The 21,619-nt window shown below is 42.0% G+C and overlaps 2 protein-coding genes across 3 annotated transcripts in view; one reads left to right on the top strand and one right to left on the bottom strand.

The window, feature by feature from the left end:
* Positions 1-1,921: 1,921 nt before the first annotated feature.
* Positions 1,922-7,631, top strand: gstr (glutathione S-transferase rho). Its single transcript, NM_001160559.2, is given in 6 exon segments — positions 1,922-2,133; positions 2,434-2,499; positions 4,314-4,419; positions 5,997-6,115; positions 6,940-7,028; positions 7,127-7,631. Coding segments are annotated over 6 exon segments (681 nt in total). The 5' UTR covers positions 1,922-1,965; the 3' UTR covers positions 7,260-7,631.
* A 13,712-nt stretch (positions 7,632-21,343) lies between these two features.
* The window catches only part of LOC110513117 (hairy/enhancer-of-split related with YRPW motif-like protein), a 16,069-nt gene continuing 15,793 nt past the window's right edge, over positions 21,344-21,619 (bottom strand). For both annotated transcript variants that reach the window (XM_036971692.1, XM_036971693.1), the window contains one exon: positions 21,344-21,619. This exon is cut by the window's right edge and continues 559 nt beyond it. In XM_036971692.1, the coding sequence (XP_036827587.1) occupies positions 21,535-21,619 (85 nt within the window). In that variant the 3' untranslated portion in view covers positions 21,344-21,534.

The raw sequence follows: 21,619 nt of genomic DNA, 5'->3' as shown, positions 1-21,619 counted from the left end.
CAGAGTCGAAAGCCTTGGCCAGGTCGATGAATACAGCTGCACAGTATTGTCTCTTATTGATGGAGGTTATGATATTGTTTAGGACCTTGAGCGTGGCTGAGGTGCACCCATGACCAGCTCAGAAACCAGATTGCATAGTGGAGAAGGTACGGTGAGATTCGAAATGGTCGGTGATCTGTTTGTTAACTTGGCTTTCGAAGAACTTAGAAAGGCATGGTAGGATAAATATTGGTCTGTAGCAGTTTGGGTCTAGAGTGTCTCCCCCTTTGAAGAGGGGGTTGACCACGGCAGCTTTCCAATCTTTGGGGTTCTCAGACGATACGAAAGAGAGGTTGAACAGGCTAGTAACAGGGTTTGCAACAATTTTGGCTGATAAATTTAGAGAGGGTCCAGATTGTCTAGCCCGGCTGATTTGTAGGTATCTAGATTTTGCAGCTCTTTCAGAACATCAGCTATCTGGATTTGGGTGAAGGAGAAATGGGGATGTTTGGGCAAGTTGCTGTAGTGGGGTGCCGGGCAGTTGACTGGGGTAGGGGTAGCCAGGTGGAAAGCATGGCCAGCCGTAGAAAAATGCTTATTGAAATTCTCAATTATCGTTGATTTATATTTGGTGACAGTGTTTCCTAGCCTCAGTGCAGTGGGCAGCTGGGAGGAGGTGCTCTTATTCTCCATGGACTTTTCAGTGGCCCAGAAGGAGGTGCTCTTATTCTCCATGGACTTTACAGTGTCCCAGAAGGAGGTGTTATTATTCTCCATGGACTTTAGTGTCCCAGAAGGAGGTGCTCTTATTCTCCATGGACTTTACAGTGTCCCAGAAGGAGGTGCTCTTATTCTCCATGGACTTTAGTGTCCCAGAAGGAGGTGCTCTTATTCTCCATGGACTTTACAGTGTCCCAGAAGGAGGTGCTCTTATTCTCCATGGACTTTAGTGTCCCAGAAGGAGGTGCTCTTATTCTCCATGGACTTTACAGTGTCCCAGAAGGAGGTTCTCTTATTCTCCATGGACTTTACAGTGTCCCAGAAGGAGGTGCTCTTATTCTCCATGGACTTTACAGTGTCCCAGAAGGAGGTGCTCTTATTCTCCATGGACTTTACAGTGTCCCAGAACCTTTTGGACTTTCTGTTACAGGATTTAGATTTCTGCTTGAAAAAGCCTTTTGCTTTCCTAACTGCCTGTGTATATTGGTTCCTAACTTCTGTTTGAAAAAGCTAGCCTTTGCTTTCCTAACTGCCTGTGTATATTGGTTCCTAACTTCCCTGAAAAGTTGCATATTACGGGGGGCTATTCGATGCTAATGTGTACCATTTCCTTTTTTTCCTATTATGCTGATTCTTCACTTTTTAACTCTGCATTGTTTGGAAAGAGATCGTACTGTAACTAAGCATTTCACGGTAACGTCTACCTACACCTGTTGTACTCGGCGCATGTGACAAAACATAATTTGATATGACTTCCTTTGTGCTGTAGCCTACATGACAATGCGTAATTCATTTGTTGATAGAAGACCAGTAGAACCGGACTGTCATGACTCGCACATTGAAGGTAACGGATAGGCTTTGTTAAACTGATAGATACACAGTGATATTCGATGTATCATTGTTGTATTGCTTTTTTCATTCCAAGGACGAGATCAGCATTTAATTTATTATTTTTTTCAAGAAGAGGTTGAGTTAGGGTTGTTGCAGGTTAAACAGAGGGGATAGATACATATCTAAAGCAAATTTGGCTGCGAATCTATTTTTCTTCAGATGGCGCCGTGGATAAAAGAAAAAATAGATTCGAATCCTGAGTGACTTCCGGTGTTGATTCTGCGCACGCTACAAAAGATAGGCGTGTTCATATTGAACCAATCCAGTCGATACTAACAAATCGTTATATAACTGCAGAACAACGGTCATTCACCAGCCGTGTTCTTTCGCCACTCATACAAAACGATTTCTACTTTTGCGGTCGAGTCTCCAATCATGGCCAAGGACATGACACTTCTCTGGGGCTCCGGCTCTCCTCCGTGCTGGCGTGTCATGATCGCTCTGGAGGAAAAGCAACTGCAGGGATACAATCAGAAACTTCTGTCCTTCGAGAAAGCAGAGCACAAGTCTAAAGAAGTCCTGGACATCAATCCCAGAGGACAGGTAGTGTTTGGCTTTTATTATTAGACATTTTTAAAAGAGTAACCTACAACAGCACACACGTATACTATCGTTTTGCCACTTGGCAAGTCCCTACACAGAAACCATACATTGATTTGTTGTAGTTTGCTGTGCTGCAGTTTCCCATTTCCTCTGCAGTCGCTATAATGTGGTAAAGTGTTGTTTTGTATGCGTATTCTAGTCCGTTGTGTAGACGTTTGGACCACACACACACACCTATTGCATAACGTCTATGCAGAAGTGCATTGTCATGCTCACCTCAGCGTTTCTTCTCCCTCCCAGCTCCCTGCTTTCAAACACGGAGACAACATACTCAACGAGTCATATGCAGCATGCATGTACCTGGAGGTAAGATCTGGGTCGTTAACTAGTTTCACTAATAGAGAAACGCCCTGGGCCAGAGCTAGGTCTAACTAGCCTGATTTAAGATGGGTATAATTCTCTCCATTGTTTCAACAAAGCTGAGCAATATTTTAATTACAGTCCAACTTGTTTTAATTATATTTATTGACGTCATTGTGCTGTAAACTGCTTGTGCTTGGATAAATTATTTCCCGTTTTTTTAAACATGCCGTAATGCCCCTTTTTTCATATCATCGAGGAGAAATAATCTTTGAAATAAGCAAGATACTTAATGTAGAGATTTTGCACAGATCCATAAACTGTTAACGAACAACTGTTAACGAACTCTACTTCATCCCCAATGACCTCTTACACCCCGGTGTCCAGAGCGCTAGATAGCGTGTTGTCTTTCTGTAACAAGGAGACCGTGTGGGGAAACTAACCTTTATAAAGGTGTGTAGTAATTTAACCTCTCGTTTTTTAAATGATTTCTCACAGATCTGAAAGATCGTGTTAATGTTTAAGAGCTAACATCAAATCACATTGTATTTGTCACATGCACCGAACACAACCTTACGGTGAAACGCTTACTTTACAAGCCCTTAAACAACAATGCAGTTCAACAAACAGTTTCAATATTTACTAAATAAAATCAGAAAGTAACACATGAAAATTACTTTTTTTTATTTTTAATATAGCCTTAATTTAACTAGTCAAGTCGTTAAGAACAGATTCTTATTTATTACGGTCTACCTTATTCAGGGGCAGAACGCCCCCGATCAGACCCTACTATCGTCCATAGACGCTAAAGCAGTTGGCATCTGTGACTGGAGTAATTTTTTTTCCCCCCAAGATAAAACTGGTCAATAATTGATATGTTGGAATATCCATTTTTAAAGGGACACTTCAAAATATTTTAACTTCATATGAATCTGCAGCACCACTCCAACATCAGGTGAGAATGGAGCGTTTCTATGTTTTGTAGGGCGAGCTGGAGGAAGATCGCTGTGATTATTATTATTTTTTCTTTTAAATATTATATATATTTTTACATTGATCATGAGTAGGCATTGTCAACTAATTCGTCAATGATGTCATTGGAAACATATCCTCAATTTTTTTTTCTTCCTGCAACATAGAAACAAGCAATTTTTACATGTTGGTGGTGCTGATGAATTTGAAATGTCCCTTTTAAGCAGGCTACGTTAGGAACCCCCCCCCCCCCCCCCCCCAAAACCCTTTGACTACAATAATGAACACCTACTGACATTTGAGTCCCAGCATTGTACACACTTACAAGACGGTGACATCAGTAATACACCTATTTTTGACCAAAGGTCCATAGCTAGCTACTACTAGATAGAGGTATTTTGTTTTACTTAGACCTGAATAAGGACCGAGTGCCTGGATTCAGCCCTTAGCCTTCATATACTGGCCATGTACCACCAGCCTCAAGAGGTGACTTACTGATATTATAAACTGGTTGCCAATGTAATTAGAAGAGTAAATGTTTTGTCGTGGTATACAGTCTGATATACCACGGCTTTCAGCGTTCTGGGCTCGACCCACCCAGTTTATAAGTGTGTTACTGTTCCCTGTTTTGATATATATATGTATGTTTGTTTGTTTGTAGGAACTTGATGAGATCACGAAAGTGATACTTTAATTTAAAGTTTGTTCAATATATCAGCTCATCAAATGTAGTGTACTGCTCAGCTGGTATTGCCCCCACTAGGTGTCACTAATGCACTGCACAGTAAGAGTTGACTGTTATTCTGAGTTGACCCCAGTTCTCTGTGTCGCTCTCTCTCCCCTGACAGAGCCGGTTCAGGTCCCAGGGACCCCAGTTGATTCCTGAGGGTCAACTAGAGCAGGCCCTGATGTACCAGCGCATGTTTGAGGTCCTCAACTTCAGTGACAAACTCAGTAAGACACACACACACACACACACACACACACACACACACACACACACACACACAACTGTTCCTTGACAACAGGGTCATGATGCCCCCTGGGCAACAATGGTCATGTGCTGCGAGGCTGTTATTCAGATGCTCGGCACCCCAGAGGAAAGCTCTAGTTCAAAAAGCTGATGTCCTAACGAGCATTGTTGGACTGCGCCATATTCCCAACAGGCCCTGTGTTACTGACTGATGTTGGACTGAGCCATATTCCCAACAGGCCCTGTGTTACTGACTGATGTTGGACTGAGCCATATTCCCAACAGGACTGATGCCATGGCTTCTGTCTCAAATGGCACCCTATGCACTTCTTTTAATAGTGCCTTGGTCTAAAGTAGTGGACTATATAGGGCCCTGGTCTAAAGTAGTGGACTATATAGGGCCCTGGTCTAAAGTAGTGGACTATATAGGGCCCTGGTCTAAAGTAGTGGACTATATAGGGCCCTGGTCTAAAGTAGTGGACTATATAGGGCCCTGGTCTAAAGTAGTGGACTATATAGGGCCCTGGTCTAAAGTAGTGGACTATATAGGGCCCTGGTCTATAGTAGTGGACTATATAGGGCCCTGGTCTAAAGTAGTGGACTATATAGGGCCCTGGTCTAAAGTAGTGGACTATATAGGGCCCTGGTCTAAAGTAGTGGACTATATAGGGCCCTGGTCTATAGTAGTGGACTATATAGGGCCCTGGTCTAAAGTAGTGGACTATATAGGGCCCTGGTCTAAAGTAGTGGACTATATAGGGCCCTGGTCTAAAGTAGTGGACTATATAGGGCCCTGGTCTAAAGTAGTGGACTATATAGGGCCCTGGTCTAAAGTAGTGGACTATATAGGGCCCTGGTCTATAGTAGTGGACTATATAGGGCCCTGGTCTAAAGTAGTGGACTATATAGGGCCCTGGTCTAAAGTAGTGGACTATATAGGGCCCTGGTCTAAAGTAGTGGACTATATAGGGCCCTGGTCTATAGTAGTGGACTATATAGGGCCCTGGTCTAAAGTAGTGGACTATATAGGGCCCTGGTCTATAGTAGTGGACTATATAGGGAATAGGCTTCCATAGTAGTGGACTATATAGGGAATAGGGTGGCATTTGGGGACGCAACAATTCTTTAAACATTTCTTAAAGCTACACAGTCAACAACAGTTAAAATAGATAAACCTCCAACGAGTGTTACCACAGAGTCGTCAAACCCAGGTGATATTGTGTGATCTGTCCAATCGCATGCCGGCTGCGTCCCTGTGTAGTGCTTTAGTGTAGACCAGGGGCCCAGGGGGAGAGGGATTTACAGGCCTTGATTACATGCTCAGCGTGGAGGGTTGGAGGCCTAGACAACATGTTGAAGGACATGTGAAGTGGACAACGATGTCTTTCATCTGTGATTCACTTATAATATTCTCTCATACAGGCCCCCCCCCCCCCCCCCCCCCGTTCATACACACCCGTTGTTACCATGACAACTAGCGCCCCCCACATGGTTCTTGAAACTTGAGGGGCCATATGATGATGCCTATTATGACTTTGTTTTGACGTTTGTCTCTCAGGTAACGTCATCTACTACAACTACCGTGTCCCCGAGGGAGAGAGACATGACTCCGCTATCAAGAGGAACAAGGAGAACCTGGCCGCTGAAATCAAACTGTGGGAGGGATACTTTCAGAAGGTGGGTACACACACACCCTCACCAGTTGTTGGTAGACTAAAGCTTTAATGCGAAAATCTTTTTAGTTTTTTTTCCCCCCCAAATCCATTCCGGAATACTGACTGTCCAAACAGAAATCTTCACGAGACACAAATCGGATGTGCGTGTTCAGACAATTGTGCTGACACGGCTACGCTAGTTGTCATGGTAACACCGGGTGTGTATGAACGGTGGCGTAGGCTGCTTGTGTTTCCTGTCACTTAGAAGTTATGTAACAAGCTTAAGGTGACGACGATGCCTGTCGTGGACGATGCCTGTCGTGGACGATGCCTGTCGTGGACGTTTCCCCAGTTTGTTTTGAATGTTCAGAATCATGGCGTAAGAACGCTTTAATGAATCAGATGATCCGACTTTCAAAATGAGTCCTTTTGGCTGGCTACAGCGGTGGGCTGGCTACAGCGGTGGGCTGGCTACAGCGGTCGGCTGGCTACGGCGGTCGGCTGGCTACAGCGGTGGGCTGGCTACAGCGGTGGGTTGGCTACAGCGGTCGGCTGGCTAGCACTTATTTGTTTGTAAACAATTTAACAAGCTACTTAGCAACCACATGTTCTTGTCAACCGAGTAGCTAGCTAGCAACATCTGCCTGGTAACAGTATTTGCCCCCAAGTGGCTTTGATATTCCGAGTCCCATGGCCGGGAATCAGATTTGTGTTTTGACATATCTGATGTGTGTTTTGGCTGTTCAGACTGCAGGGAAAATCATTTGTAAATATGTTAAAAACAGGGTTTTGAGTCCCATCGAACTGCCAGTGTGAACGAGACTTAATAAATGTGCTTGTTTCCAGGCGGAGGTGGGTTCTTACCTGGCAGGAAAAGCCTTCTCATTGGCTGACGTTATTGTCTTCCCTGTGATTGCCTACGCCTTCCGCTTTGGGTAAGCGTTTCGCCGTGTAGTGTCAATGGGATGACGGATGGCTCAATGAATATGTTCCTCCCACAGGCAAAGATGAATGATGTATTCTCTCCCTCCAGGCTGTCTACGGCGCGTTACCCCAAACTGGGAGCGTACTACAATATGGTGAAGGACAGACCCAGTGTTAAAGCTACCTGGCCCCCACACTGGCTGGAAAACCCTCAGGGAGGGGACACTCTCAAGGAGTTCTGAGACTCACAGGAACACACAACACATTTATCTGAAGGATGTCTAATAGGCACTTCCTTCCTGTATCACTATTGTAACCGCGGGAAACACAAGCTTTAAATGTGGGTTTCCTCAGATGAGTATCAAGTCAAGTAGTTTTCTACCAAGTGAACACAATTATTATTTTTGCCTTTCTGGGTTTTTTTGTAACATGATTTTTCTGTATAATGTCTGTATTTTGTTTCTAAATACACTTTAACTGAAAGGTGAATCACAACGTGTGTTTTTACGAACATTAACTTTATAATACTGGTCTGTCCTCCATATCATGTCTGTATTTTGTGTACAGACCCACATAGCTGGTGTAGAATGAATTAAAATCATACCGAACACTGCTACTGAAATGTTTGTTGTGTATAGTCAAGGTAAATCAAATGTAGTCTACATGAGTGTACGCATTGAGATGTTGTTCAAACGAACAGGGCTTCCATGTCGCTAAGGTAACGGCTGACAAGCTGTGACGTCATGGTTGTCGCTAAGGTAACGGCTGACAAGCTGTGACGTCATGGTTGTCGCTAAGGTAACGGCTGACAAGCTGTGACGTCATGGTTGTCGCTAAGGTAACGGCTGACAAGCTGTGACGTCATGGTTGTCGCTAAGGTAACGGCTGACAAGCTGTGACGTCATGGTTGTCGCTAAGGTAACGGCTGACAAGCTGTGACGTCATGGTTGTCGCTAAGGTAACGGCTGACAAGCTGTGACGTCATGGTTGTCGCTAAGGTAACGGCTGACAAGCTGTGACGTCATGGTTGTCGCTAAGGTAACGGCTGACAAGCTGTGACGTCATGGTTGTCGCTAAGGTAACGGCTGACAAGCTGTGACGTCATGGTTGTCGCTAAGGTAACGGCTGACAAGCTGTGACGTCATGGTTGTCGCTAAGGTAACGGCTGACAAGCTGTGACGTCATGGTTGTCGCTAAGGTAACGGCTGACAAGCTGTGACGTCATGGTTGTCGCTAAGGTAACGGCTGACAAGCTGTGACGTCATGGTTGTCGCTAAGGTAACGGCTGACAAGCTGTGACGTCATGGTTGTCGCTAAGGTAACGGCTGACAAGCTGTGACGTCATGGTTGTCGCTAAGGTAACGGCTGACAAGCTGTGACGTCATGGTTGTCGCTAAGGTAACGGCTGACAAGCTGTGACGTCATGGTTGTCGCTCATTTCCAATGATCTGAGTGATAATACTCACTGTCGCTCGATCTACTCAGGCTTTTTTAATGTTTAATCGGTCGTCTTCCTCAATGTTATACATGTTTTATTTAACCAGGTAGGGCCAGCTGAGAACAAGTTCTTATTTACAACTGGCCAAGATGAAGCAAAGCAGTGTTGACAACAACACAAAGTTACACATGGAATAAACAAACATACAATAGAAAAATTATATATATATTTTTTAAACAATTTAATTTTTAAATCAAGTCAGTTAAGAACAATCTTATTTTCAATGACTACCTAGGAACAGTGGGTTACCTGGTCTAGGAACAGTGGGTTAACTGCTTTGTTCAGGGGCAGAACGACAGATTTTTTTTTTTACCTTGTCAGCTCGGGGATTCAATCTTGCAACCTTTTGGTTACAAGTCCAACGCTCTAACCACTAGGCTACCTGCCCCCCCCCCCCCCCCGCAAACAAGGTTAAGCAATAAATAGGCCATAGTGGTGAAATAATTACAATTTAGCAATTAAACACTGCAGTGATCAATGTGCAAGTAGAGATACTGGGGTGCAAAGGAGTAAAAATAAATAACAGTAATGGGGATGAGGTAGATTGGATGGGCTATTTACCGACGGGCTACGTACAGGTGCAGTGATCTGTGAGCTGCTCTGACAGCTGGTGCTTAAACTTAAAGGGAGGTGTGAGTCTCCAGATAATGAAGGGGATGATGCAATCTTTGTGAGAGGAAAGGAATCTGATTTACTTGTTCTTTTGAGGGTTTGTAAAGCAAGCATTTCATGGTAAGGTCTACACTTGTTGTATTCGGCGCATGTGACTGTTTGATTTAGGGAAAAGGGTTAGCTGAAAGGTTTAGCTAAATTGTTAAGTGGTTGCGAAATAATTTAAAAAGTAGTTGGAACAGTTTTTGTTGACTCTGGTATATTGGGCTGTAGAGAGACCTGTTCTATTGGAGTCAGCTAAAGTGGGTTGGCAAATACTAAGTAGGGTCTCTACGAACAGAATGTGTCTAGTTCTGTGTAGTTCCAGCCTGCTGCTGGCTTTACATTCCACTCTCTATAGTGCCCGATGCACTACACTGTGTATCGTACCAGGTCATTTAAAACTGTGCTGCTGAATATGTACGACAAAGTCCCCCTCGCAGAACTACACATATTGGGAATTTAGCATAAGCTAATGTCTGCTAGCATGGCTTGCTAAACTCCAGTTTTAACAGGGTTTATATCAGCGTTTTAAAGCACGCGCAGTCTCTCTCTCCAACTCCATTCAATTGCATCCAGAATAGATACTCCTCTTCTAGATTTCATAGACTACCTCTTTCAGGGTATAGAGTCAACGCAGTATTAGCCTTATATTTAGCTAATTAATGATGGGTTATGCATAATAAGCATCTAACTTATAGCCTCTGTCTCTCTGGCCTCTCCTTAACCAACACTTCTTTGGTCTTGGGGTCCCATGCGGGAAAAGCTAGAATAGCTTGTTGGAGATGCTTGTTGGAGATATTTAAAATGTTTATGGCAATAGACTATTTGAAGAGGAACAAGTTTTTTGTTTTTTTGCTGAATGTTGGGTAGTTTGAAAATAGAGTGAACGTGCTAGGATGATAGACTATAGCAGTTATTAATTCAGACGCATAACCATTCAGATGGGGGTAGACTATAGCAGTTATTAATTCAGACCCATAACCATTCAGATGGTGGTAGACTATAGCAGTTATTGATTCAGACCCATAACCATTCAGATGGTGGTAGACTATAGCAGTTATTATCTCAGACCCAAAACCATTCAGATGGTGGTAGACTATAGCAGTTATTAATTCAGACCCATAACCATTCAGATGGTGGTAGACTATAGCAGTTATTAATTCAGACCCATAACCATTCAGATGGTGGTAGACTATAGCAGTTATTAATTCAGACCCATAGCCATTCAGATGGTGGTAGACTATAGCAGTTATTGATTCAGACCCATAACCATTCAGATGGTGGTAGACTATAGCAGTTATTATCTCAGACCCAAAACCATTCAGATGGTGGTAGACTATAGCAGTTATTAATTCAGACCCATAACCATTCAGATGGTGGTAGACTATAGCAGTTATTAATTCAGACCCATAACCATTCAGATGGTGGTAGACTATAGCAGTTATTAATTCAGACCCATTACCATTCAGATGGTGGTAGACTATAGCAGTTATTAATTCAGACCCATAACCATTCAGATGGTGGTAGACTATAGCAGTTATTAATTCAGACCCATTACCATTCAGATGGTGGTAGACTATAGCAGTTATTAATTCAGACCCATAACCATTCCGTCTTTGTGAAGAGAAGTGAAAGCCTTCTGCTTCTAATTATAGTCCTAGATTATTCAAGGATGTCATTAGATTGATGAAGATGAGGACAACGAAACGTATTTAATTTAACTGTTGAAAGCGAGGAAGCAATGAAGTAATAATAGAGAGAGAAACAGGTAGGCTAATCACATGGAGGGAAATATTATGAAAGCAATATCTGAGTGAGCCTAATAATTATACAATTAGGCCCTATTATATTTCAAAATTAAAATCCAATCCGCTAGCCTATACTTGTAACTCTGTAGGCCGCATGTGCTGCCCCAGAATCGTATGTTCTCTCCCAGCTTTATCATGGTTTGAACGATGTGTGTAACTCCAGTCCTTATAATACATTATAATACAGTACAGTAATACAGTTCACACTGAAAAAGATTAGCCTACTGGAGCTAGTTTCCTATATTTACCCAAGAGAGTATATAGCTAGCTACATCTATGGGCTGTTATGTTATTCTGTGGTGTGCAATGTGCAGTAGACTATATCATAATATACAGTATGTATTTAATGTAGGGCTCATTAAATGTCTTTAATAATGTAGGGCTCATTAAATGTCTTTAATAATGTAGGGCTCATTAAATGTCTTTAATAATGTAGGGCTCATTAAATGTCTTTAATGTAGGGCTCATTAAATGTCTTTAATGTAGGACTCATTAAATGTCTTTAATGTAGGGCTCATTAAATGTATTTAATGTAGGACTCATTAAATGTCTTTAATGTAGGGCTCATTAAATGTCTTTAATAATGTAGGAATCATTAAATGTCTTTAATAATGTAGGGCTCATTAAATGTCGTTGATGTAGGGCTCATTAAATGTCTTTACTGTAGAGCTCATGTTCTTCTGTGGTGTGTAATGTGCAGTAGACTATATCATAATATACAGTATGTTTTTGATGACACATGATATCACATGTACTGCATATGTATTGGATAACATCACAATCATCAAGGCTTGGGCTGCTCATTAAATGTCTTTAATAATGTAGGGCTCATTAAATGTCTTTAATAATGTAGGGCTCATTAAATGTCTTTAATAATGTAGGGCTCATTAAATGTATTTAATAATGTAAGGCTCATTAAATGTCTTTAGTAATGTAAATGTCTTTAATGTAGTGCTCATTAAATGTCTTTAATAATGTAGGGCTCATTAAATGTCTTTAATAATGTAGGGCTCATTAAATGTCTTTAATATAGGGCTCATTAAAAGTCTTTAATGTAGGGCTCATTAAATGTCTTTAATAATGTAGGGCTCATTAAATGTCTTTAATTTAGGACTCATTAAATGTCTTTAATGTTGGACTCATTAAATGTCTTTAATAATGTAGGGCTCATTAAATGTCTTTAATAATGTAGGGCTCATTAAATGTCTTTAATATAGGGCTCATTAAAAGTCTTTAATGTAGGGCTCATTAAATGTCTTTAATAATGTAGGGCTCATTAAATGTCTTTAATTTAGGACTCATTAAATGTCTTTAATGTTGGACTCATTAAATGTCTTTAATAATGTAGGGCTCATTAAATGTCTTTAATAATGTAGGGCTCATTAAATGTCTTTAATGTAGGACTCATTAAATGTCTTTAATGTAGATCTCATTAAATGTCTTTTATAATGTAGGGCTCATTAAATGTCTTTAATGTAGGGCTCATTAAATGTCTTTAATAATGTGGGGCTCATTAAATGTCTTTAATAATGTAGGGCTCATTAAATGTCTTTAATATAGGACTCAATAAATGTCTTTAATATAGGGCTCATTAAATGTCTTTAATAATGTAGGGCTCATTAAATGTCTTTAATAATGTAGGGCTCATTAAATGTCTTTAACATAGGGCTCATTAAATGTCTTTAATGTAGATCTCATTAAATGTCTTTAATAATGTATGGCTCATTAAATGTCTTTAATGTAGGGCTCATTAAATGACTTTAATAATGTGGGGCTCATTAAATGTCTTTAATAATGTAGGGCTCATTAAATGTCTTTAATATAGGACTCAATAAATGTCTTTAATATAGGGCTCATTAAATGTCTTTAATATAGGGCTCATTAAATGTCTTTAATAATGTAGGGCTCATTAAATGTCTTTAACATAGGGCTCATTAAATGTCTTTAATGTGGGGCTCATTAAATGTCTTTAATAATGTAGGGCTCATTAAATGTCTTTAACATAGGGCTCATTAAATGTCTTTAATAATGTAGGACTCATTAAATGTCTTTAATGTAGGGCTCATTAAATGTCTTTAATAATGTAGGGCTCATTAAATGTCTTTAATAATGTAGGGCTCATTAAATGTCTTTAACATAGGGCTCATTAAAAGTCTTTAATATAGGGCTCATTAAATGTCCTTAATGTAGGGCTCATTAAATGTCTTTAATAATGTAGGGCTCATTAAATGTCTTTAATGTAGGACTCATTAAATGTCTTTAATGTAGGACTCATTAAATGTATTTAATAATGTTGGGCTCATTAAATGTCTTTAATAATGTGGGGCTCATTAAATGTCTTTAATAATGTAGGGCTCATTAAATGTCTTTAATATAGGACTCAATAAATGTCTTTAATATAGGGCTCATTAAATGTATTTAATAATGTAGGGCTCATTAAATGTCTTTAATAATGTAGGGCTCATTAAATGTCTTTAACATAGGGCTCATTAAATGTCTTTAATGTAGGGCTCATTAAATGTATTTAATGTAGGGCTCATTAAATGTCTTTAATGTAGGGCTCATTAAATGTATTTAATAATGTAGGGCTCATTAAATGTCTTTAACATAGGGCTCATTAAATGTCTTTAATGTAGGGCTCATTAAATGTCTTTAATAATGTAGGGCTCATTAAATGTATTTAATAATGTAGGGCTCATTAAATGTCTTTAATATAGGGCTCATTAAAAGTCTTTGATATAGGGCTCATTAAATGTCCTTAATGTAGGACTCATTAAATGTCTTTAATGTAGGACTCATTAAATGTCTTTAATAATGGAGGGCTCATTAAATGTCTTTAATGTAGGACTCATTAAATGTCTTTAATAATGTAGGGCTCATTAAATGTCTTTAATAATGTAGGGCTCATTAAATGTCTTTAATATAGGACTCAAAAAATGTCTTTAATATAGGGCTCATTAAATGTATTTAATATAGGGCTCATTAAATGTCTTTAATAATGTAGGGCTCATTAAATGTCTTTAATAATGTAGGGCTCATTAAATGTCTTTAACATAGGGCTCATTAAATGTCTTTAATGTAGGGCTCATTAAATGTCTTTAATATAGGGCTCATTAAATGTCTTTAATATAGGGCTCATTAAATGTCCTTAATGTAGGGCTCATTAAATGTCTTTAATAATGTAGGGCTCATTAAATGTCTTTAATGTAGGACTCATTAAATGTCTTTAATGTAGGACTCATTAAATGTCTTTAATAATGTAGGGCTCATTAAATGTCTTTAATGTAGGACTCATTAAATGTCTTTAATAATGTAGGGCTCATTAAATGTCTTTAATAATTTAGAGCTAATTAAATGTCTTTAATATAGGACTCAATAAATGTCTTTAATATAGGGCTCATTAAATGTCTTTAATGTAGGGCTCATTAAATGTCTTTAATAATGTAGGGCTCATTAAATGTCTTTAATGTAGGGCTCATTAAATGTCTTTAATGTAGGAATCATTAAATGTCTTTAATAATGTAGGGCTCATTAAATGTCTTTAATAATGTAGGGCTCATTAAATGTCTTTAATGTAGGACTCATTAAATGTCTTTAATGTAGGACTCATTAAATGTCTTTAATATAGGGCTCATTAAATGTCTTGAATGTAGGGCTCATTAAATGTCTTTAATTTAGGGCTCATTAAATGTCTTTAATGTAGGGCTCATTAAATGTCTTTAATGTAGAGCTCATTAAATGTCTTTAATGTAGGACTCATTAAATGTATTTCATGTAGGGCTCATTAAATGTATTTAATGTAGGGCTCATTAAATGTCTTTAATGTAGGACTCATTAAATGTCTTTAATGTAGGACTCATTAAATGTCTTTAATGTAGGACTCATTAAATGTCTAATGTAGGACTCATTAAATGTCTAATGTAGGGCTCATTAAATGTCTAATGTAGGGCTCTGGAGTTAGGGTCAGAATAGGGGTTAGAGTCAGAATAGGGGTTAGGGTTCGAATAGGAGTTAGGGTCAGAATAGGGGTTAGGGTAAGAACAGGGGTTAGGTTAAGGTCAGAATAGGGGTTAAGTTAGGGTAAAAATCGGGGTTCGAGTCAGAATAGGGGTTAGAGTTAGAATAGGGGTTAGGTTAAGGTCAGAACAGGGTTAGAGTGAGAATAGGGTTAGGGTCAGAATAGAGGTTAGGTTATCGTCAGAACAGGGGTTAGGTTATGGTCAGAATAGAGGTTAGAGTCAGAATAGGGGTTAGGGTCAGAATAGGGTTAGGGTCAGAATAGGGTTTAGGGCCAGAATAGGGGTTAGAGTCAGAATAGGGGTTAGAGTCAGAATAGGGTTAGGGTCAGAATTGGGGTTAGGGTCAGAATAGGGGTTAGGGTCAGAATAGGGGTTAGGGTCAGAATATGGGTTAGAGTCAGAATAGGGGTTAGGGTCAGAATAGGGGTTAGGGTCAGAATAGGGGTTAGGGTCAGAATAGGGGTTAGGTTAGGGTCAGAATAGGGGTTAGGTTAGGGTCAGAATAGGGGTTAGGTTGGGGTCAGAATAGTGGTTAGGGTCAGAATAGGGGTTAGGGTCAGAATAGGGGTTAGAGTCAGAATAGGGGTTAGGGTCAGAATAGGGGTTAGGGTCAGAATAGGGGTTAGGTTAGGGTCAGAATAGGGGTTAGGTTAGGGTCAGAATAGGGGTTAGGTTAGGGTCAGAATAGGGGTTAGGGTCAGAATAGGGGTTAGGGTCAGAATAGGGGTTAGGTTAGGGTCAGAATAGGGGTTAGGGTCAGAATAGGGGTTAGGGTCAGAATAGGGGTTAGGTTAGGGTCAGAATAGGGGTTAGGTTAGGGTCAGAATAGGGGTTAGGTTAGGGTCAGAATAGGGGTCAGTTCTCCTAAAATAATTTTCATTTTTTTTGTTTCATATGAGAGTTTACATGAAAATATCTGACCGTGGTGGCTAGAGCATATGTTTAAATAATGCTTGAAAAACAATGGCGTTACAATGGCGTGACCCTGAGTCAGGGCGCTTCAATCTGTTACGTTTGACAACTTTCTCCTACAGAACGTGGCTCAGATAACTAAACAACATACTTTTTCACCACAAGATGGTGACATTCACTGAAACGTCTTAAAAAACTTCACGCATCTCCAATGACTATTCTTCACGACAGGTTGTCAATGTTCTACACAATCTGTAGCGACCCGTCATTCAGGGCAGAGCCTGGTTTGATCCCCATCTGTTTAGCTAAAAACACAAAGTGTGTCCAAACTTTTGACTGGTATATATTTACAGTACCTGTCAAAGGTTTGGACACAACTACTCATTCCAAGGGTTTTCTATATTTTGACCGTTTTGTACACTGTAGAATAATAGTGAAGACATCACTAGTGAAGATTTGTTTGTGCTAAAAAGAGTGAGTAAGGTAGTGGATTCACATGTGAGGCCATGTGCTAGACAGAGTGAGTAAGGTAGTGGATTCACATGTGAGGCCATGTGCTAAACAGAGTGAGTAAGGTAGTGGATTCACATGTGAGGCCATGTGCTAAACAGAGTGAGTAAGGTAGTGGATTCACATGTGAGGCCATGTGCTAAACAGAGTGAGTAAGGTAGTGGATTCACATGTGAGGCCATGTGCTAAACAGAGTGAGTAAGGTAGTGGATTCACATGTGAGGCCATGTGCTAAACAGAGTGAGTAAGGTTGTGAATTCAAATGTGAGGCCATGTGCTAGACAGAGTGAGTAAGGTAGTGGATTCACATGTGAGGCCATGTGCTAAACAGAGTGAGTAAGGTAGTGGATTCACATGTGAGGCCATGTGCTAAACAGAGTGAGTAAGGTTGTGAATTCAAATGTGAGGCCATGTGCTAAACAGAGTGAGTAAAGTAATGGATTCACATGTGAGGCCATGTGCTAGACAGAGTGAGTAAGGTTGTGGATTCACATGTGAGGCCCTGGCACAGTGTCTATCCCTTCCAATAAGGTCTGTGTGTATCGTGTCGTCTCACCCTGGCACAGTTATCCCTTCCAATAAGGTCTGTGTGTATCGTGTCGTCTCACACTGGCACAGTGTCTATCCCTTCCAATAAGGTCTGTGTGTATCGTGTCGTCTCACCCTGGCACAGTGTCTATCCCTTCCAATAAGGTCTGTGTGTATCGTGTCGTCTCACACTGGCACAGTGTCTATCCCTTCCAATATGGTCTGTGTGTTTCGTGTCATCTCACACTGGCACAGTGTCTATCCCTTCCAATAAGGTCTGTGTGTATCGTGTCATCTCACACTGGCACAGTGTCTATCCCTTCCAATATGGTCTGTGTGTTTCGTGTCATCTCACACTGGCACAGTGTCTATCCCTTCCAATAAGGTCTGTGTGTATCGTGTCATCTCACACTGGCACAGTGTCTATCCCTTCCAATAAGGTCTGTGTGTATCGTGTCGTCTCACCCTGGCACAGTGTCTATCCCTTCCAATAAGGTCTGTGTGTATCGTGTCGTCTCACCCTGGCACAGTGTCTATCCCTTCCAATAAGGTCTGTGTGTATCGTGTCGTCTCACCCTGGCACAGTGTCTATCCCTTCCAATAAGGTCTGTGTGTATCGTGTCGTCTCACCCTGGCACAGTGTCTATCCCTTCCAATAAGGTCTGTGTGTATCGTGTCGTCTCGCACGGTGTTTTGATAACCCTGTAAATCTCTCTCGGACAATGGGACTCTACTTTTATTTTTTATATTCGGTTCTATTTACTCTCAGAGTAGTTATCATGCAAGACTACACATCCCTGCCGGAAGCTTCTGCACATCAGGCTCCCCAGTGGTACAGCGGTCTAAGGCACTGCATCACAGTGCTAGAGGCATTACTACAGACCCTGGTTCGATCCTGGGCTGTATCACAACCGGGCATGATTGGGAGTCACATAGAGCAACGCACAATTGTCGTCCGGGTTAGGGGAGGGTTTGGCCGTCATTGTAAAATAATAATTTGTTCTTATTAACTGTCAAGCCTGGTTAATTAAACAATCTCCAGCCAAAACCTTTGCTGTCAGCTAGCTGGCTTCTATCTTTGTTTTGTCTCCTCTCCTCCTTCTCCTCCTTCGCTCTATCCCTCCTCCCCTGGGCCACTAGGTCTCCTCTCCTCCTTCTCCTCCTCCTTCGCTCTATCCCTCCTCCCCTGGGCCAATAGGTCTCCTCTCCTCATTCTCCTCCTCCTTCGCTCTATCCCTCCTCCCCTGGGCCAATAGGTCTCCTCTCCTCCTTCTCCTCCTCCTTCGCTCTATCCCTCCTCCCCTGGGCCACTAGGTCTCCTCTCCTCCTTCTCCTCCTCCTTCGCTCTATCCCTCCTCCCCTGGGCCACTAGGTCTCCTCTCCTCCCTTTCACTCCCCTCCTCTCTTTTCTATTCCTCCTTCTCCTCCTCCCTGTCTATCTCTCTCTCCCTCCTCTCTTCCTCCTTCTCCTACTTCTCCTCCTTTCTATCTCTCTTTCCCTCCTCTCTTCCTCCTTCTCCTACTTCTCCTCCTCCCTATCTCTCTTTCCCTCCTCTCTTCCTCCTTCTCCTACTTCTCCTCCTCCCTATCTCTCTCTCCCTCCTCTCTTCCTCCTTCTCCTCCTTCTTCTCCTCCCTATCTCTCTCTCTCCTCTCTTTTCTGTTCCTCATTCTCCTCCTTCCTATCTCTTTCTCCCTCCTCTCCTCCTCCTTCTCATACTTCTCGTCCTCCATATCTCTCTCTCCCTCCTCTCTTCCTCCTTCTCCTCCTTCTCCTCCTCCCTATCTCTCTCTCCCTCCTCTCTTTTCTGTTCCTCATTCTCCTCCTCCCTATCTCTCTCTCCCTCCTCTCTTCCTCCTTCTCCTCCTTCTCCTCCTCCCTATCTCCCTCTCTCCTCCATGGGAAAGCTAGTTAAGTGTGATTGTGGTCAGTTGTCCTGGAAGCTGTGGTAGCACCACTGGCTCCACCACTCTGAGGCATACGCTTTCATGCCATAGTTGATGTTCTGTTTATTTGAGTGTGTGTGTGTGTTTGTGTGTGTTCCACCAGCATTCCTCGGCCGTACCGTCTATCCGACGACTGTCCAGCTTCGCACGAGAGCCACGCCGCCACAGCGGTCGAGCCACAACGCCAGCCCTGAGGACTCCAATTACGGGACACACACACACACACATTATCTGACACACACACACACACACACACACACACACACACACACACACACACACACACACACACACACACACACACACACACACACACACACACACACACACACACACACACACACAGACAGACACACACACCACAGTCCGTATAGACATTGCATCCTACAGAGGATCAAAGCATTCTCTTAATTAACAGTAAACACGCTCTCTGTTTTTTTCATTCATCCTGTCTTGTTGGTACAGTACAGTCATTATCTAGATCTTCATGTCCCTTCAGCCGTCAGTCCTCATCAGGATGCTCCATCTGGTGTTTGGAGACAGAGCGACTGAGGAAGAGAGTGACTCATCACCCTCTCTTTCCCTCATCCCTCCCTGCATCAGCCACCCATTGGTCGCATCTCTTTGTTATCCCATCTCTGTTATCCCCATCTCTGTTATCCCATCTCTGTTATTCCCATCTCTGTTATCCCCATCTCTGTTATCCCCATCTCTCTGTTATCCCATATCTCTGTTATCCCCATCTCTTTTATCCCCATCTCTGTTATCCCATCTCTCTGTTATCCCCATCTCTGTTATCCCCATCTCTCTGTTATCCCATCTCTCTGTTATCCCCATCTCTCTGTTATCCCCATCTCTCTGTTATCCCATCTCTCTGTTATCCCATCTCTCTGTTATCCCATCTCTGTTATCCCCATCTCTCTGTTATCCCATCTCTCTGTTATCCCCATCTCTCTGTTATCCCATCTCTCTGTTATCCCATCTCTCTGTTATCCCCATCTCTCTGTTATCCCATCTCCCTGTTATCCCATCTCTCTGTTATCCCCATCTATCTGTTACCCCCATCTATCTGTTATCCCATGTCCCTGTAATCCCATCTCTCTGTTATCCCCATCTCTGTGTTATCCCATCTCTCTGTTATCCCATATCTCTGTTGTCCAATCTCTGTTATTCCCATCTCTCTGTTATCCCCATCTCTTTTATCCCCATCTCTCTGTTATCCCATCTCTGTTATCCCCATCTCTCTGTTATCCCATCTCTGTTATCCCCATCTCTCTGTTATCCCATCTCTGTTATCCCCATCTCCTGACCCCTCCTGTCTCAGCCTCCAGTATTTATGCTGCAGTAGTTTATGTGTCGGTGGGCTAGGGTCAGTTTGTTATATCTGGAGTACTTCTCCTGTCCTATTCGGTGTCCTGTGTGAATCTAAGTGTGCGTTCTCTAATTCTCTCCTTCTCTCTCTCGGAGGACCTGAGCCCTAGGACCATGCCCCAGGACTACCTGACATGATGACTCCTTTCTGTCCCCAGTCCACCTGGCCGTGCTGCTGCTCCAGTTTCAACTGTTCTGCCTTATTATTATTTGACCATGCTGGTCATTTATGAACATTTGAACATCTTGGCCATGTTCTGTTATAATCTCCACCCGGCACAGCCAGAAGAGGACTGGCCACCCCACATAGCCTGGTTCCTCTCTAGGTTTCTTCCTAGGTTTTGGCCTTTCTAGGGAGTTTTTCCTAGCCACCGTGCTTCTACACCTGCATTGCTTGCTGTTTGTGGTTTTAGGCTGGGTTTCTGTACAGCACTTTGAGATATCAGCTGATGTACGAAGGGCTATATAAATACATTTGATTTGATTTGATTTGATCTCTCTGTTATCCCCATCTCTCTGTTATCCCATCTCTGTTATCCCATCTCTGTTATCCCCATCTGTGTTATCCCATCTCTGTTATCCCCATCATGTTATTAATGTAATCTATGCATTATCTAATTAATTATCTACCCATCTGTCTCTCTCCCCCCTCTCTCTCTCTTCCTCCCCACTCTCTCGCTTCCTCTCTTCCTCACACAAAAACAGGAGAGGCACAAGGAGAGGCACAATAAACACGAATATCCGACACTTTATTTAAATACCATTTTTATCAGCCATTCCATTTTAAAGAAAGCGAAATCAATCAGGGTAATAAAATATATGTAAATGATTTAAAATATACAAATTAAAACATAACAGCACAAAATACATGGACAAACACAATTCAGTTCACAGCAACAGTCTGAGAAGAGCCGTGTCTCCCTCGAGAGAGAGAGAGAGAGAGAGAGAGACAGAGACAGAGAGAGAGACAGAGAGACAGAGAGACAGAGAGAGAGAGACAGAGAGACAGAGAGAGAGAGAGAGAGAGAGACAGAGACACGAGAGAGAGAGAGAGAGAGAGACAGAGAGAGAGAGAGAGACAGAGAGAGAGAGACAGAGACAGAGAGATGGTTTCCATGTGTTTGATACCGTTCCATTTGCTCCGTTCCAGATATTATTATGAGCCGTCCTCCCCTCTGCAGCCTCCACTGGGTTAATGGTTGGGTAATCTGATCCCAGATCTGTGGTTAAGAGCAAACTTTACACAGTGCATCGTGTTGACAGGTTCTGGATCAGAAGGCTCCTATCTCAGTCCCCCAGGTCTTTGCAGCTTTGCCCCTGCGCTGACCCGCGGGAGACCCCAGAGGGACAAAGGGT

Source organism: Oncorhynchus mykiss, chromosome 32, assembly GCF_013265735.2.
Source record: "Oncorhynchus mykiss isolate Arlee chromosome 32, USDA_OmykA_1.1, whole genome shotgun sequence".
Taxonomy (NCBI): domain Eukaryota; kingdom Metazoa; phylum Chordata; class Actinopteri; order Salmoniformes; family Salmonidae; genus Oncorhynchus; species Oncorhynchus mykiss.
This window is presented reverse-complemented; position numbering and strand designations above follow the sequence as displayed.